Below are 16955 nucleotides of genomic sequence, written 5' to 3'. Positions count from 1 at the left end.
TGTTCATTTGTAATGAGCACAATATTACTGTTGGAATATTGCTGGAGTAACAAGCTGTGGATACTTTCTCAAACAACGTCACAGCTCACCATTTGTATTCACGGTCACATGCATACCATATTTTTCACTCTATAAGACGCACCAGACCACAAGACGCACCTAGTTTTTGGAGGAGGAAAACAAGAAAAAAAATATTCTGAATCTCAGAAGCCGGAACAGCAAGAGGGATCGCTGCGCAGTAAAAGCAGCAATCCCTCTTGCTGTTCTGGCTTCTGTGATAGCTGCGCAGCCTGCATTCGCTCCATAAGACGCACACACATTTCCTCTTACTTTTTAGGAGGGAAAAAGTGAGTCTTGTAGAGCAAAAAATACGGTATTTGATAAGATTACAGGGCAATAGGAGGTCGAGGGTCGACATGAGGCAGGTTTGGCATCTCACAAAGGAGAAGGCAGAATGTTTATGGGAAGGGAAGAGGACAGAACTTCCCATTAAATGGAGGAGGCTAAGCTGTTTCATTTGCTATGGGCTAATAAACTACAGATCAACATTGGCCAATGGAACTAGGAATTTTAAGAATGCCACTTTAGTCACAGTGAGGAGCATAGCCACTGCAAGTTGATTTCTGAGCTATGCTCCCTTTCGATCCCTTCCTAATATGTGCCACAATTTGGACTGAGGAAAGGAGAATCACTATCCATCAGTTCTTGTCTTCTGTGACAAGTCTATCAGATGGAGGCACATATTACAACTTATTCAACCAAATCACCTGCCACCCCATCATTTCTCTTCTAAGGAAAGCTGACAGCCAGTCACACTTACCTGTAAATTAGAACCTCATCATCAGAGCAGTTATACTGTAGCTGGTACATTTTAACTCTTGGAGCTGACTTGCTTACTGTCCATTTGACCAAAGCTGAGGTAGTTGTAACCTCAGAGACCAACACAGCCCTTTCAGGCGGCCCCTTGGTTTCCCCTCGATTTGACTTGCTGGAGCTGGTGATGTCAGAAAGCCTTGATTTTGGTGGGGCGGCCCGGCCTGTTCCATTGCTGAGATGGGGAAGCTGGACAATTGACAGCTCAATTGTTGCAGTAGACTCTCCAGCAGCATTTGCCGCTATGCACGTGAATGTCCCATAATCCTTGGATGTTGTGATCAGGATTTCCAAGGTGCCATTGTCATAAACAGCTGTCCTTGAAGAATTCCCAATAAGTCGATCATCTGGTGCCACCCAGTGAATAACTGGAGATGGGTCTCCAATTGCTTTGCACTTCAAGGTGGCTGTTTGTCCTTCTAAAACCAACAATTTGTGAGTGTGCTGTGTGATCAAAGGAGGCTCACAAATGAACTCCTCTTCCCGTACATACCAAAAGTACCTCCCTTTTAGTCCCGGGGGAGAAGCACAAGTTTCCATATCATCATCTCTGTCAAGGCGCCGCAGCCACATCAGTTCACAGTTGCAATGCAAAGGGTTTCCACCAAAGCTCAGAGATAAAGGTGTGGCAAATGGAGTTGAGGTTAATGGAGCTGTTTGGGATCTGGCAAATATGGGATCAGGAGGCAGCTTCTGAAGTCTGTTGGAGGTTAGATCCAATCTGGCCAGTTTCTGAAGATCTGCAAAGGTACCCTCTGTAATATAATCTATCAAATTATGGTCTAAACTAATCTGGTGCAAGTTTACCATCTTCCTTATAGATTCCCAAGGGATGCTTCTGAGGTTATTGTAAGAAAGATCCAGATCTTCCAAGGTGAACAAGAAGTCTTCAAAGGCTTCATCTGAAATGCAGCTCAGCTGGTTGTTGTTTATAATCAAGTGCTGAAGATTAATCAGGCCTCTCAAAATATCCTCCCCAATGTCAGGCAGCCTGTTACTATCCAAATGCAAGGACCGTAGGCTCTCTAGGTCAGCAAAAGAATAGGGCTGTATGTAACTGATGGTATTCCTAGATAATGTAAGGTCAACAAGGCCCGTCATGTTGGCAAAGTCCTGTCTACTGATGTTGATAATGAAGTTGCCCCCAAGACGGAGTTCAACAGTCCTCCTGTCTATGTCTGGTGGTACAAAAAGGAGGCCCTTGGAAGGGCAAAGAGTCCCCAGTGACTCAGACAGGTTCTGGCAGACACAATATTTTGGACAAGCGTTGACCACAACAGCCACTCCAAACACCAGGATGCCGCAGAGCAGTTTTTCCATGGTAAATCACACGATGGGGCCTGCAAGAATGAGATACAGTTATATATTAGAAAGTTATTTCCAGCTGGAGCTATTAAACCAATTTCCTGCCCATTTATTTGACCAAAAAAAAAAAAAAACATCCAAAGAAACAGTTTTTGAACTCTGATCTTAACAGATGCCAAACGCATGTAGATGGTTCTAACAAAATAACCCAATGGGCATTTTCCTGGTGATGACCTGGTGAATTAGAAATGCTCAACATTGTTGCTCCTTTCTATACATTGACAAAAATAATATTTATTTACTTATTTGTATTAATTTATAAAGTACTAATATAAATTGCCAAGTCATAAAACGATACCATGGTGGTGTACAATAAAACTCAACATCTTATGTGATTTCAGTGATATCTTGCCGGAAGCTGCCGTTGCCAGGTAAGGGAGGTTTCAGTGGGACAGGGCGATGGTGGGGGAGGGCGATGGTGGGGCAGGGCTGCAGCACATTCCCTGTTTTGCCTCAGGCAGCGAAATGGAACACGCCATCCCTGGTGGAAGGACACAATCACCAGCCAGTCTGTTGTTTTGGACCTGTCACTATCTCTCAGCCTCCTCACAGGGTTGTTGTGAGAATAATGCAAGGAAAGGGAGACCCATGAATGCCACCTTGATATTCCTCTTTGCAGGAAAAATGGAATGGATATAAACATCCAGCCTGCCTGTCCTTGATTTTTAATTGGGGTATGAGAGTATGTGTATCACACTCTTTCCTGTATTGCAGGGGATTGGTCTTGGCGGTCCATTCTAACTCTACAGTGCTAAGATTTTATGAAAAAAGAATAAAACAAGGAAAGTGTGTTGCTTTGAGATTTTGAGGAAAACTTTTTTTTATGCCTTGAATTTTCATTTGATAGGTTATTGCCCCAGTAAACCTACTGGCCAAGCCTCCACTGACCACATGATCTATTAGAAAAGCTTGTCTAAGCTGTGCAATATAATACAGTATTTCAAACTTGTTGAGATGAGAGGTAATAATCCTATCTTCCATTTTGTTTTGTTTTTTAATCTTGAGAGGGTTTTTTTTCCTCTTCTCGACAAATTGTTGAGATGTTGGCAGACCTAACTGTTAATTTGCGACAGAGAGGAAAGACAAAGGATTGAAACGGCTCCTTTGGTTAAGCCTTGCAAATAAATATTGGATGTTTCTGCAAAATGCAGGATAAGTTTAGCTTCATTTTACCTTCTGTATTAAACCAGGATGCAGTGCATTTGTAGCCATGTTATTTATGCAAATCTGTAGCACAGTTAGCAAAGCTCCGTGCTTTGTATTTATCCATTACTAACAGATAGCTTTTGGAATCTTAAGGATAATTATATTCTGCAGCTTTAATTTTGTGTGTTATCCTAGCAGCTGTAACTATAAACAAAACAGGAGTTTAGAAACAATTTGAAGAAAGAGATGAAGATGGCTAATTTGCAACGAGCAGAACATCCTTTACAAACTTACTTCTCCTAGCTTCTAGTCCAAAACTGCATTTGAAAGGGTTTTCTGCACACTATGGGGACTCCTTTAAGTGTATTATATTTTCCCAGTTACCCTTTGGGGAGATGCTTGTGGGTTTCACTTTACTCATGAGAGAAGGTTGTCACTGAAGAAGAAAACGGAGAATAGATGGAATACAGTTGTAGGGAATGCATAGGAACAGCCAACAAAGGAGGGCTGCATAACGTTCCTATGAACTTTTAGAGCCTAGTGAATAGATATAAAGAAATGGGGAAGTGTGAAGTTATGTGTGCGAGAGAGTGAAAGAGAGAGTAGTGTTCATCAAGAGGAGGATCAGCAGTTTTCATATGCTGGAAATACCCCAGAAACCATATTTCTGTCTGCAGACACCTATTGCATAAATGGAAACACACTACAGGCAATTTTCAGCAGTTGCAACAAGCCTCCCACAGAATTAGAAATTGATTGCTTGGGCAAAATACTTCCCAGCATCTTCCAAGAAAGTCAATTGCCACATATGTCCTCCAAGTTGTCGTAGGTGTTGATGTCAACACTGAAAAAGGTCGTTGAGGAAGGAAGTCCAGGGACAAGGGAAATTGTCCTTCTTGGCTATATTTTGGCACTATGTAGTCTTTTCTACACCTGTAGCAGCAAAACCGGACATGTTCATTTGATCCACAGGGTCTCCAGCCATAGAGGATATATATTCTTCCACTCCTACCATCAAACCTTCCACAGAATGCAGATGGGATGACGGTGATATCTCACCGCTTTCCCAATTTGCATTTAATAGGCATCTATCAGGCTATGAAAGTGGCATTTTCGCAGCAAGTCTGTAAATCAAAGTAGGTTCCTGTCTCGGTACTGAGTGAAAAACTGCCTCTTTAGTCCTCTTATAACATGGTTCTGCATGAATTAATGTGAGTAAGAGGCATAAAGACTCTTGTTTTGTATTCAAATTCCCCTCATAAAGATACAAGTCTTGAGAGGTGGCATCTCATTTGAACGATGTCTCCAAGACACATTTTTTTAAAAAAATGCTTTCTCTATTCATTGAGTTTTGCAAATAAATTACAAGTCACCTCACTGGTTACAAGTCCATTATCGGATAAACACTTTGGTGGTTCAAAGCTACAATTTGCCTCACCCTATAAAAATACACAATTGCCTTGTTAGATCGTGTCAAGATCCATCTTGTCCAGCTTTCTCTTCCTAGGATAAATCCTCAAAAGTATGAAGGTTATTCTCTATAATTTGTCCCTGCATCCTTTAGTCCATCACAGGGCCGGCACTATCACAAGGCAGAGTGAGGTGGTTTTCTCAGGCAGCTGAACATCAATATCATGAAATGGCAGCAAATTGTTAGTTATTTAATTTCAATTCCAGGGAGAGTAAGAGGTGCTTGTAGGATTGTGGGGACGGGGATGTTAGCAGAGCTAATTAAATACAGTGGTACCTCTAGATACGAACGGGTTCCATTTCAGAGCCCCGTTCGCACCTAGAGGTAAATGTATCTAGCGACGGCACGTCTGCGCATGCGCGTGTCATTTTTCACCGCTTCTGCACATGCGCGTGACATCATTTTGAGCAAATGTGCATGACAAGCGACGAAACCCGGAAGTAACGCGCTCCACTACTTCCAGGTTGCTGCGGAGCGCAACTCGAACGTGCTCAACTCTAAGCGTATTTAACCTGAGGTATGACTGTACTAGAGTCCGGAGGGAATGAAACCAACACTAATGGGTGCATAACTTGAGGAGAAATAAACAGAGTGTTTTTGTTTTTGTTAGTAGTTCAGGTTTTGTCCCTAGCAGGGAGCCATACAACAACTAAACATACAGGAGAAAATTCCCTCAGAACTACAGAGCCAATCAAAGCACATGTTTCCCCAGTGACCATCATGCCATGCTGACTGGTTGCTAAGCAACACTTCCATCACCTTCTTGGTTAGCCAACTTTAGCACTAAAAGTTAATTCTTAAATTGCACTGATAATAATCCCCACTGTTGCATTTCTAACACCTGTTTGCTGCGCATCAAAATGTATTAGGCCAGCCCTGACCTCTGTCATGGACGCTATGCCCAAGGCTTGTAAGTTGTTGCGGTGTTGTTCCCAGTTGTTTCAAGGAAAAATGAGGGGAAATGTGATTCCATTTACATTTAAAGATGAACATACCTAATGTGCACTTCCTGAAACAATACATGAATGTAAACACAGGGTGGTATATAAATCTAATAAATAAATAATAATTTCCCTAAATGTGCAGTTCTCCAAATTTTGTGATGCAGTTCTTTGGCCAAGTAATGTGCTTATACTAAGGTAAACTGTGTATCAAAATGCATATATTGGTGAAAACATACAGCAGATACCATTATATATATTGGACAAAAGTGCATACAAAATGTGCACCTTGGGAGAAATTCCCAATAAAATGCTGATGGATTTTCATGAGGTCTTTAATTTTTTAAAAAATGGACATTTGTTTGTTTGTTTGTTACATTTATATCCCACCCTTCTTCCAAAAGATACCCAGGGCAGCAAATGCTTCTGCATTTAAAAATAAAATAGTAATAATAATAAAAATTATAAACTGCTGCAGTCATTTTAAAACACGAACACATCTAAAACAAATCTGAGAACAGATGCAACAAATCTTGCCTCAGCAGGTGCCTAAAAGAGCAAAGTGACAGTGCTTGTTTAACGTCTTCAATGCTGTTGAAAGGTGGATAACCGAACTGAACTGAAGACTGAAAAAGAGAGAAAAAATGAGAGACCAAAATGGAAAGATTTGCTCATCCTTGCTTTCAGCTCACCCTCAAGGTGAAACTAGAGGAAATGGTGGTTGCCACAATTGTTCTTCGCCTATCTGTCCCACAGGCCATAATACTCCTCAGGGTTTCTCCTTCCTGTCTCCCCAGAGCCTCTCCTTATGTCTCAGCTGTTGATGGGAAGCCCTTCAAGGAGAGCTAGAGGACAGCCTCTGAATTTGTGTCTGTGAAGTATTAACACAGTGTGGGCTCTGTTCTTGGCCAGGGCTCTCGAACCTAATTGCAACACGAGATAATTAACAACCTTAATTACACAAACTACAGTTTTGGTTTATGTTTTTTATTCAGCCAGGATGATCAACACGAGGCAAATTACATCTAGACATCCTTTGCTTCCATGGCCATCATCTGTCTCTACCAAAGTGACTGGCAGTTTCATTTCCATGACAACTGGATCACTTTGTATAGAAACAGGAACAAAGGGAGGGCCTGGGGGCCCCCTCAAAGATATCATAAAGGAAGAAAAATATACACACTATGAATTAGGAGCTACTTGGTTGTGTCAGTGGAAGAAGAGGAAAGAACGGTGAATTTATGCTGTCATTCGTAGAAATTCACTGGTGGATATGAATGGATGGCAACTTGCGATTGCAAACTGTTCTCTCCAGTTCTGAGAAGTGAGTTCCTTTTGATTTATTCTAGGAAACAAGTTAGGACTAGGGATGAGAGAGAAGTTTGGCTCATGCCTTCCGAAACAAGACATAATTTGTACTTCTCAAAAGCATACAGAAACGGAAATGCAGATATCCTGCCAAATCCAAATATCTCCAAATTTTGCAACCAGATAATGTGCAAAATAAAATGGGTACATTATGGGAAAGTGTGCATATATTAATGAAAATAACCTTACAAAAATGCATTATAATAGGGGTAGTTGCTTGCAAAAAAAATGTTAGATTTGGAGAAAGGCACACTAAAGCAATGATGAATTTTCATGATGGCTTTTAAAATGATAATTGTTATGGGCAGGGTATAAATAATAAATTATTATTATTATAGTATTGTAATTATTATAACAACAACAACAACCAAATGTTTTATTGGAAAAATGAGAACCTGAGAGGAACTGAAATTGACAGACCCATCCATCCCTAGTTAGGGCAAATTTACTCATTACGTTTTCCAGGAAATGATGGATGTACCTTACATTTTGCCTCTCTATATTCGCAGAAGAACAATGTAAGGCAGCACCAGGAAGCACCTAGAGAGGTCTCCTTTCTTATTGTCACTGGGATCCTTGAATCTTGCCTAGGGAAAGCTTTGAGGAGCTCCCTTTGCCTCCCCCCTTAAAATAGTTGAGGAGGACGCCCTCAAGTTGATGTGCATTGCCATTCAAATGGTGTGTGTGTGCTCCATGTCATGTGATCGATTATGTGGGGTGGGGCTTTCCTTGGCTCCATCCAATATTTTGTTCAAGTTGACACCGGTTTTGCATGTCATCGAACTGTTGGTGTGCACAGACTTAGCATGAAAACTGGGCAATTTATGTGCTCGGTAGAATGCCAAAAAATGGTGCATATTTCTCTCTGTGTTGGTTGTAGTGCAGAGAACCTCTTCAAGTATCTTTTAAGGGCCGAATTGGACATCTTCTCAGATAGCAAGCCAGGAGAGCCAATGCACTATTGTACAATACATGTGGTGTGTGTGGAGGTGCTAAATCTATGAGAAGTGACATGATCATTGTATAGTATTGCATTGTATTATGAAAGCAATGCCACTGAATCTTAGATCCAACCAGTGCTTTTTTTCTGGGGGGATGCAGGGGGACTCACACCCTTAAACATTTTGTGAATCTTTGTACTTTTGTCCATTTACTATATTTATTTTCCCCGATTTGAACTGTAAATGGTGATTTTCTTGAGTCAAAATTAGAGTACCCCTAAACATTTTTTTAAAAGAAAAAAAGCACTGGATCCAACTATATGCTACCATTCTACATGTCTACTAAAGCTATAAATTCTTGGTTTGAACTTCAGTCTTCAGCAAAAATAGCTTGTTCAGGATTAGCTGTTGTACACATCCAACAAATTATCTGCAATCTTGGAAGCGGAGTTATGCGGAAAATGATTTCATGAGAATTAGTCTTTCGTTCTATATAATATAAGGCTCCTTTTAAAAACATTTTTTTGCTGCAATCAAGATCACTTGATGTCTAATGCAGACAGAAATGCTTATTAGAAACCAGATCTAGGTATACTGCAAATTCTCATGTAGCCTGCTCAAGCTTTTATTTTTATTTTTTATTGCAGGGAATTTGGCTTGAGACAGTGCAGAGATGTACCCAGCTGCAAGATGCAAAATTAAGCAGTGCTCAGCTGTGCTACTTGGGGCTAGTGCCTAAAACGCAGCAAATCAGGGTAGACAAATGGTTCCAGCCTTTCATGTTTTTCAGTGTGGAAGGGAAATGTGCAGGCCTTATAGACCCAGAGAGACACATCAGTTAGCTGGCAACCCAGCGTCTCTCCTGTTTACACACTTCTTCCCATTCCAAGCACTTGCCAAATTCACACATCTCAGCTATGAGCGTATTGCTGAAGGTTAAAGCACTTAGAAGACAGAGTAGTCAGTAATGCTCTTCAGAAAATGTGTGCGTGTTTCCTTAGTGCAGCCTAGAAACTAGTGTAAGCATCGCATATTGGAGGTCACCTTCAGGGAACTGATAGCACAGCAACTTATGCTTAGTAATGGGAGAGACTTCCTTATCTTGATTTAGAATGAATTGTCCCCAAGCAAGCTAATTTTGGCTTGATTCAAAGGAGAGCTGAATCACCTCATTTTAAAGCTCATAATGCTTGGAATGACTTCATCAGGAAGTAAGAGAGGTTGGCTCATTAGAATGAGTGCTCAGTCAGTCCTCACCTGTCTTCCTCCTTACTATTTTAAAGCCACGAAACTGGGAGGTGTAGGTAATGCTACAGAAAATCAGAATTAGTATTCAAAATGACCTTAACAGACTGGAGAACTGGGCCAAAAGCAACAAAATTAACTTCAATATGGAGAAATTTATGGTTCTTTGCTTAGGCAGGGATAAACAGATGCAGAAATATAGGATGGGGGGGGGGAGCCAGGCTTGATAGTGGAACATATGTAAAGAATCTAGGGGCCTTAGTAGACCGCAAGCTTAACATAAGTCAGCAGTTTGATGCAGCAGCAAAAAAGCCAATGCAATTGTAGGCCGCAGCAACTGAAGTATAGAAGAAGAAGAAGAGTTTGGATTTGATATCCTGCTTTATCACTACCCTAAGGAGTCTCAAAGGAGCTAACAATCTCCATTTCCCTTCTTCCTCCACAACAAACACTCTGTGAGGTGAGTGAGGCAGAGAGACTTCAGAGAAGTGTGACTAGCCCAAGGTCACCCAGCAGCTGCACGTGCAGGAGCCAGGAAGCAAACCCGGTTCACCAGATTACGAGTCCACTGCTCTTAACCACTACACCACACTGGCTCTGATCAAGCGAAGTAATAGTACCACTCTATTTTGCTTTGTTCAGAGCCCACCCAGAGTATTATGTCCATTCGGGGCACTACAATTTAAGGAGGAAGGGGAGTGGCCAGGAAGTAGCATGTCTGCAGCAGTCACAAAACTTAACTTGGTAAGAGTGCGCTCTGCAAAAATATTTATATTACTAGGTTTTTGCTTTCATGCTGTTGTTGTGTTCACAATATCTAGTCATTGATTCCTTCCAAGATCTTTAAGTTGATGTAGCAAAAGTGGCATTTCCAGGGCCTTTCATTGTTGCTATTGCATTCATTAAGGTTTATTGTAATGAAAACATTGCTTTTCTCAGAATGACTGATTGTACCACCATTGTATTCATCTCTTTTGTACAATCCAATAAAGATCCCATTGCCTTCACATTCTACTTCCTAAACTCCTATTCTTTTGTACCCTGTATTCCATCCAAGGATGCCGCTTAACATGTAATTTAAACGGTGTTTATTTGATTGGAGGAATACCTAAAGGACAGAACAGAAGAAACCCCTGAGTTTTAAGATACCACTCATTTATTTTCTTCTCCTTCCCTAAAATTAGGGTGAAGAGCAGAATGTTTTGTTGGCTAATTATATTTCCCTTCAAAGGCAGAGTCTCACCTCCCCAAGCTGTACTGTTTAATCTTTAACTTATTCAGGGCTAATTCAGGTCCATCAAAGAACTAAGGAAACGACAGTGCTCAGATTCTGCTCCTTTCCATTGGTGGTTTTCAGAACAGGGCTAAAAAATATGTCTGATAAGAGTGGACCGTATTTCCAAAGAGAAAAAGCCAAGCATTCAGTTTGGTGTGGAAGGGCTGGAAGGGCCCTTAGTCATCTGGTCCAACCCTCTGCTTGACATAGGATCTGCAATGCAGGATGAGATTGTAACATCCTTGACAGGTGGCTATCAGCCTTTCCTGAATTGCCACCAGTGAAGAAGAGCCCACGCTCTTCTGGATCAAAATGTTCTTCTGTGAAACAGCTCTTACCATTAATGCGTGTTGTCCCCTGTCCCCCCCCCCCCGATGTTTAGTCCCAAACCGCTTCCCTGCAATTTCCACCCATTGGTTCTAATCCTGCACCTCTGAGGTAAGAGAGAACAAGTCTCTTTTGTGACAGCCATTCCTCACACTACCTGGTTTCTGGACTGCACACAATTCTGGCTGCTTCCCTCTAGATGCAGCCAGCCATTGATCACAGATGGTAAAATCTGAGTGTGTGCTTGACAAATGCAAGGAAAACACACACACACTCTCTTAATGAACCTCGAGTACTGTGACGGTGAGGTTCTAACAGTTTGCAAATTACTTTCCATCACAGTGACAAGGCGTACTTTCCCTATATAGCTGTGAACAGAGGCTGATATTTAAAATCTGTACTATAAAGTGAAGGCAGGGATGGCAATAGAAGAGAAAGACACTCAGCCAAAGTCTGGAACCTACAGATGAAACTTGGACATACTACGTTGCTTACTGGCTATATTTAGAGGAAACGCCTGCCTTTTACCTCTAAGTAACTGGAAGCCCTTAGAGATCAGTTAACTCATAGCATAACATGGAATATTGGCAAATTACAGCAAGGTTAAAGTTATGTTGTCCTTGCACAAAATGCCATTCAGTGGTACCTCGGGTTAAGAACTTAATTCGTTCTGGAGGTCCGTTCTTAAGCTGAAACTGTTCTTAACCTGAGGTACCACTTTAGCTAATGGGGCCTCCCACCACCGCACAATTTCTGTTCTCATTCTGAAGCAAAGTTCTTAACCCGAGGTACTATTTCTGGGTTAGTGGAGTCTGTAACATGAAGCGTCTGTAACCCAAGGTACCACTGTACAAGGTTGTCTTTGCTCCAAGATTTTTCGAAGGGCACTGGGGCTGGCCTATGGCTGCAATTGGTAAAGGCTCCTGGCAAAAAAAAATGAGGACTCCTGCTTTGCATGTGCCAGAACTTCCTAGTTGGATGCAACCAACAATTTTCTTCCATATAATAAAATACCAAAAAACCTTCCATCTTTGTCAAACAGCTATTTAATACAAAGGAACAAATATATATCCCGTCAACCTTATCCACCAGTTCCTCTGCCATACCCTTTAGTTTCCTCACTTCTCCACCCCCTTTTATTGACTTGTTTCCAAGAGCGCATACGAATTATGAAATTTTATACTTATCTTGTTGTATGGCAACATTTGTATTTTCTTTTAGATTGTAAATGCTTCTTTATCTTCTACAGTATTCTATATCGGGGGGGGGGGATTCAGATCTGATGCATGCATGGGGCACTGAAGAGGTGGTTCTTTGTCTACCTTAAGTTTTATTTGCAACACCTAGCATTAAATTCAGAGAGAGAGAGAGAGAGAGAGAGAGAGAGAGAGAGAGAGAGAGAGGATAGCCTGACAGTGCAGAAAAAAGGGTTTCAAAGAGTCCCTTTCTAGCCTAAGCCTTGGACTTGAATGTCATTGTGGATCAGGGCCAGTGCTTTATTTTTGCATGGACAAGGATGGTGGTGGTTGGTTTTGCAATGCCAGCACTCTAATGTTCCAAGTTGAAACCTGAGCGGGGGGGCATGCTTGTAAACCTCTATTTTCCTATCAAGTCTTGTTTCCTGACACACACACACACACACACACACACACCCAACACTATTATTACACATTGCTAAAGGCTCTGTTCTGCTTGCCTGTATTCATTTACTTTGTAACAGCCTGTACTTTACTAATTTGAGGAACGGCTGAAAGAGCAGAGCATGTTTAGCCTGCAGAAGAGATGATTAAGAAAAGACATGATAGTTGAATTCTGCTTATCTGAAGGGCTGTCACGTAGAAGATGGAACAGACTTCTTCTCTTGTTGCTCCAGAAGGCAGGATTAGAACAAATGGACAGAAATTTTAGGAGATTTCCTCTAAATGTTAGGAGAAACTCCCTAATTTGAAGGGTTGTTGGACCGTGGAACAGACTGCCTCAGAAGATGTCGGGCTCTTTTTTGCTGGAGATATTTTGGCAGAAGCTGAATGGGCACCTGGCAGGGATGCTCTGGTTTAAGGATGGGTTAATCTGTTTGGTTTCTGAGTAGGCAGGAGTATAGGCAAGGTTCTAGGCAGGTTTTCCTTTCTTCTGCTTGCCCCAATGCCTCTGCTACAAGTTGGACATCCTTGGCCAATAGCCCAATGAAAAACAGCAATGGTACTGAAAAATGGTATGTGTTGACCAGGCTTGTGGCTTGTGGGTCTGGTGGGAATGACTCACACTGGACAACAGCATTGGGTGAAATCAGGCCATAACTTCATTGATTATAAAGCAGGTAAGCCGAGCTGGCATGGCAGGAAAGCGAGGCAGGCAACTGGATTTGGCCAGTGAGCTAGATCCTTCCCTCACCACCACCACCACCAACCAAGTCTGATAGGTGGGCAGGGCCATGCACCAGTCAATCACCGGACAACACAATGACATCAGATGACCCATTATTGCTCATGCCAACAATCAGCTGATTGTCAGGTTTGAGCACTCATTTAAAAAATGTTGCTTTTAATTATCTTTTCAATGTTTTTAAATACCTGCTTGAAACCATCTTTCACTGATAATTTCAATGTGGTTCTTTTGCAAACAGATTCTAGGTTTCATTACAATCAAGTGACATGTAAAAGCTGTGACATACATGCATACATACATAAAGGTAAAGGAATTTGACTATGGGGTGCGGCACTCATCTCCGCTTTCAGGCCGAGGGAGTTGGCGTTTGTCCACAGACAGCTTTTCTGGGTAATGTGGCCAGCATGACTAAACCACTTCTGGCCCAACGGGACACTGTGATGAGTGCCAGAGTGCACGGAAATGCCATTTACCTTCCCATCGCAGCATACATACATACATACATACATACATACATACAAGTCCATAACTGCATTAAAGGACACACCTGGTTATGTTCTGGAGAACTTAGTTCACTGCATTTCCAATAGGATCAGTTAATTTCCCCCTGGTGTGGCTGCTATCCATGCTCAACATTATGCGGAAGATAAATCAGCTTGAACCCAAACTTTACAAGGTTGCAAATGGGGGCATTGTTCAGCTCTTTTAGAAGTGGCCATGGTTTTGCTTCCTCAGCAAACTCCTCCGAAAAGTTTGCTGCCCCAATCTTCCATCTCTATTACAAAGAAATAGCAAAGGGATCAAGCAATGACCTCCTCGGAGCTCTCCCCTACTGCGTGACATGAGATTGCTCATCAAGCAGGCCTTGTTTCCCCCTCTGCAGTCAATTCAGTGCCGGCTTTTCTTGTTCTGGCCCACATTCCCTGCTGCTAAGAATGCTAGCAGGATCTCCTAGGGTGGGCTGTTATCCTAGGCTTGCTCTAATGCAAGTAAATGGCTGTATGTGCTTCTATTTCCCAACTACTTAAATGAAAGCAATTGTTAAGACTAGGTCTTCTTCTTATTAGTGTCTCCCCACCCCCACTTTCCCCCTACTTGATCTATGATTGCTATTTTTCTTAACCCATCACTAGTCGGCTCAAGGAAAACTTACATGCACTGCATTCCACTTTAGTTTTGCATGATTAGATTAAAAACAAATCAAAACACCACATGGAGGGGAGGCAGAATACCAAAAAGGATATCTAAAAAGGACTAAACAAAAAGTGGGGGGGAGATATCTTTAGCTGTATCAATCCCCTTCCTCTTTTTTCAGTGATATTCTAAATGTATAGTGAGGATCTCTGTGATTCAATTCACCCCAAAATAGAGATGGGCAAGCTCCTTCTCACTCAGTTCACATTGGCTGAGAAATGAACTGAGACACTTCTCTGAAAATTGGGAAATGGCTGAATTAATTTTTGAACCAACACAAATGCACGAATAGTTTCTGCTGAGTGCAGACATTCAAAGCAGCTCAGGGCAATTGTCTCAAATGGTTCACATGGGGGCTGCCTTCAAGGATGACACCTAGGAAATTGGATGCCGGGGAGCAAATGCCATCCTCTGCAGGTAACTCCCTTGCCCCAAGGGTCCCATGATGGGGCCAACATTTGCCTCCCCTTCACAAAAACCCCCTCCTGGGTGAGTTAAAACACTGTAAGGGTGGGAAGGCTAGTTTCTCAACTTTTTTATTAGAATAGTACCTATCCATTTTGCCTCATATATAAGGTTCTACAAATGCTGTCTCTCTCTGGGAATCTGGGGTTATAGTTCATCTGTGGCAACAACTTCTCCCCTTGTTCTCAACCTCCCCCCCCCATATGCCCATGCTAACATCAAGCCACTGTTGAAGATCTTTGTATCCCAGGCACCTTCTGTGGTGGCATTACTACATTCCATTTTTCCTGCAAGAGTTTAAGGTGGCATACATGGTTCTCCCTGCCCCCCGTGTTATTTTCACAACAACCTTGTAAGGTAGGTTAGGCTGAGAGATGGCAACTGACTCAAGCTCCCCCAACCCCCAAAGTGAGAATCTGAGTGAGGATTTGAAACATGGCCTCCCAGATCGGAGTCTGACACTCAAGGAACTGCACCACACTCATTAAGGTGTGTATTCTCTCCCAGCTAAGATTTTGATCTGAGCTGGAGAAGAATTTGGGAGTCTCCGGTGCCCTCTTCTCCTTTGAGGCAAGCATCATTGAGCTCCAAAGCTCATTTCCAGCCCCAAATCCAGGAAAATGTCACCAGCGTTTCAGCCCTACCAATAAAACTACAATGCAAAACATCCTTTCTAGATAACTCTCCACATGCTAGTGTTCTTTGTCACTAGAAAACTGGGAAGGAGGGGTAGGGCACAGCACAGCCATAATAAACAGAGTCTCTTAAATTTAAAAGAAATTGAAAATAAGTGAGAAAAAATAAACCTCATATATTTCAGAAACAAATTTGCCCTCACTTTACAGTTCCTGCTTCCCAGCCACTCACAGAATGACAGTGTTACCAGATAAAGGCACCCTGTTGCCGTAGACTGCATTTAAATTTATATTGCAAACAACAGGCCCCATTACCTCTGGATTTTCTGACTGCATTCCTAATATTGTTGTTCTCCATGCTTTATTATTTCTTCCATCTCCATGTAAGATTGTTTTTCTAGTGCATGACAATATGCCCTTTGATTCCCCCCACTCTTTTTCCAACTTCATTGACCTTTGTTTAAGCAGCCTGATATTTAGTACTCCATTTTCAACCACTTTTGCTCACTTTGTCTTCTGCTTTTGCAGCTGCATTTTTTCCTGCATAAGAAACTAAGGGGAGCTCTTCTGCATCAGACTCTAGTCCAATCTAGTCCAGCATCATGCAGTAGATATTTGTACATTTCTATACAAAATGGTCTCACCGTCACCTCCTGGACTGATGTGTGGATCAGAACTTCGCTCTCTCTTGCATAGGTGGGGGAACTTTCTCAGGCTGAGGTCACTTTATTCTGGGGGAAAGTGACTTGGGGCTGTATTGCAGTATTGCAGCGGGGGGAAACCTCTGCCCTTTGGGCCAAATAGGGCCCACAATGCCCTTTCCCCCAACCGATACCCTCATGTCCCATGCTAGACATAATAAGCAACATCAGATGTGGGTAGGTAAAGAGCTTAAAGTCCCACTCTTTCTCTGGTAAGCAGGGCTCCGTCTCAGGACCAGCCAGCTGATCTGCACTGACAGGGAGCCACCCACTCAGACTAGCTGCACAGGAACTCCCTATTGCAGCTGAAGGGGCTCTCTGTGCTCATCAGTTAAAGTCCTTCTGCAGGTGGTTTATGTTCGAATTGCTTGCAAATGGACTTAACAGCCATTAGCTGATTGGCACCAAGACCTTTGAAAACAAGCTCTCGGCACTAATTGGCTGATCGGCAACAATTGTCAGATCCAATTACTCACGTCTGCAGTCGTGAGCAGGATCAGACCCCCCACGCATTCACACACCCTTAACACAAAGAGATGCACAAGTACAAACACACCTACATATCTATTTCCCATGACAGGGCATTGAATTTTTAATTCCCTAACTCCGCTCGTGTTTCACC

The 16955-nt window shown here is 42.2% G+C and overlaps 1 protein-coding gene across 4 annotated transcripts in view; it reads right to left on the bottom strand.

The window, feature by feature from the left end:
• Positions 1-16955, bottom strand: part of LRFN2 (leucine rich repeat and fibronectin type III domain containing 2) — a 242481-nt gene that overhangs the window by 52737 nt on the left and 172789 nt on the right. For all 4 annotated transcript variants that reach the window (XM_081903947.1, XM_081903950.1, XM_081903949.1 and 1 more), the window contains one exon: positions 821-2213. In XM_081903947.1, coding sequence (XP_081760073.1) covers positions 821-2193 — 1373 coding nt within the window. In that variant the 5' untranslated portion in view covers positions 2194-2213. The remainder of the gene's footprint in view (positions 1-820; positions 2214-16955) is intronic.

This window comes from Podarcis melisellensis (genome assembly GCF_964234715.1).
Source record: "Podarcis melisellensis genome assembly, chromosome: 3".
Taxonomy (NCBI): Eukaryota; Metazoa; Chordata; class Lepidosauria; order Squamata; family Lacertidae; genus Podarcis; species Podarcis melisellensis.
Note: the sequence above shows the minus strand (reverse complement) of the source record. Positions and strands in the feature narration are given on the sequence as shown.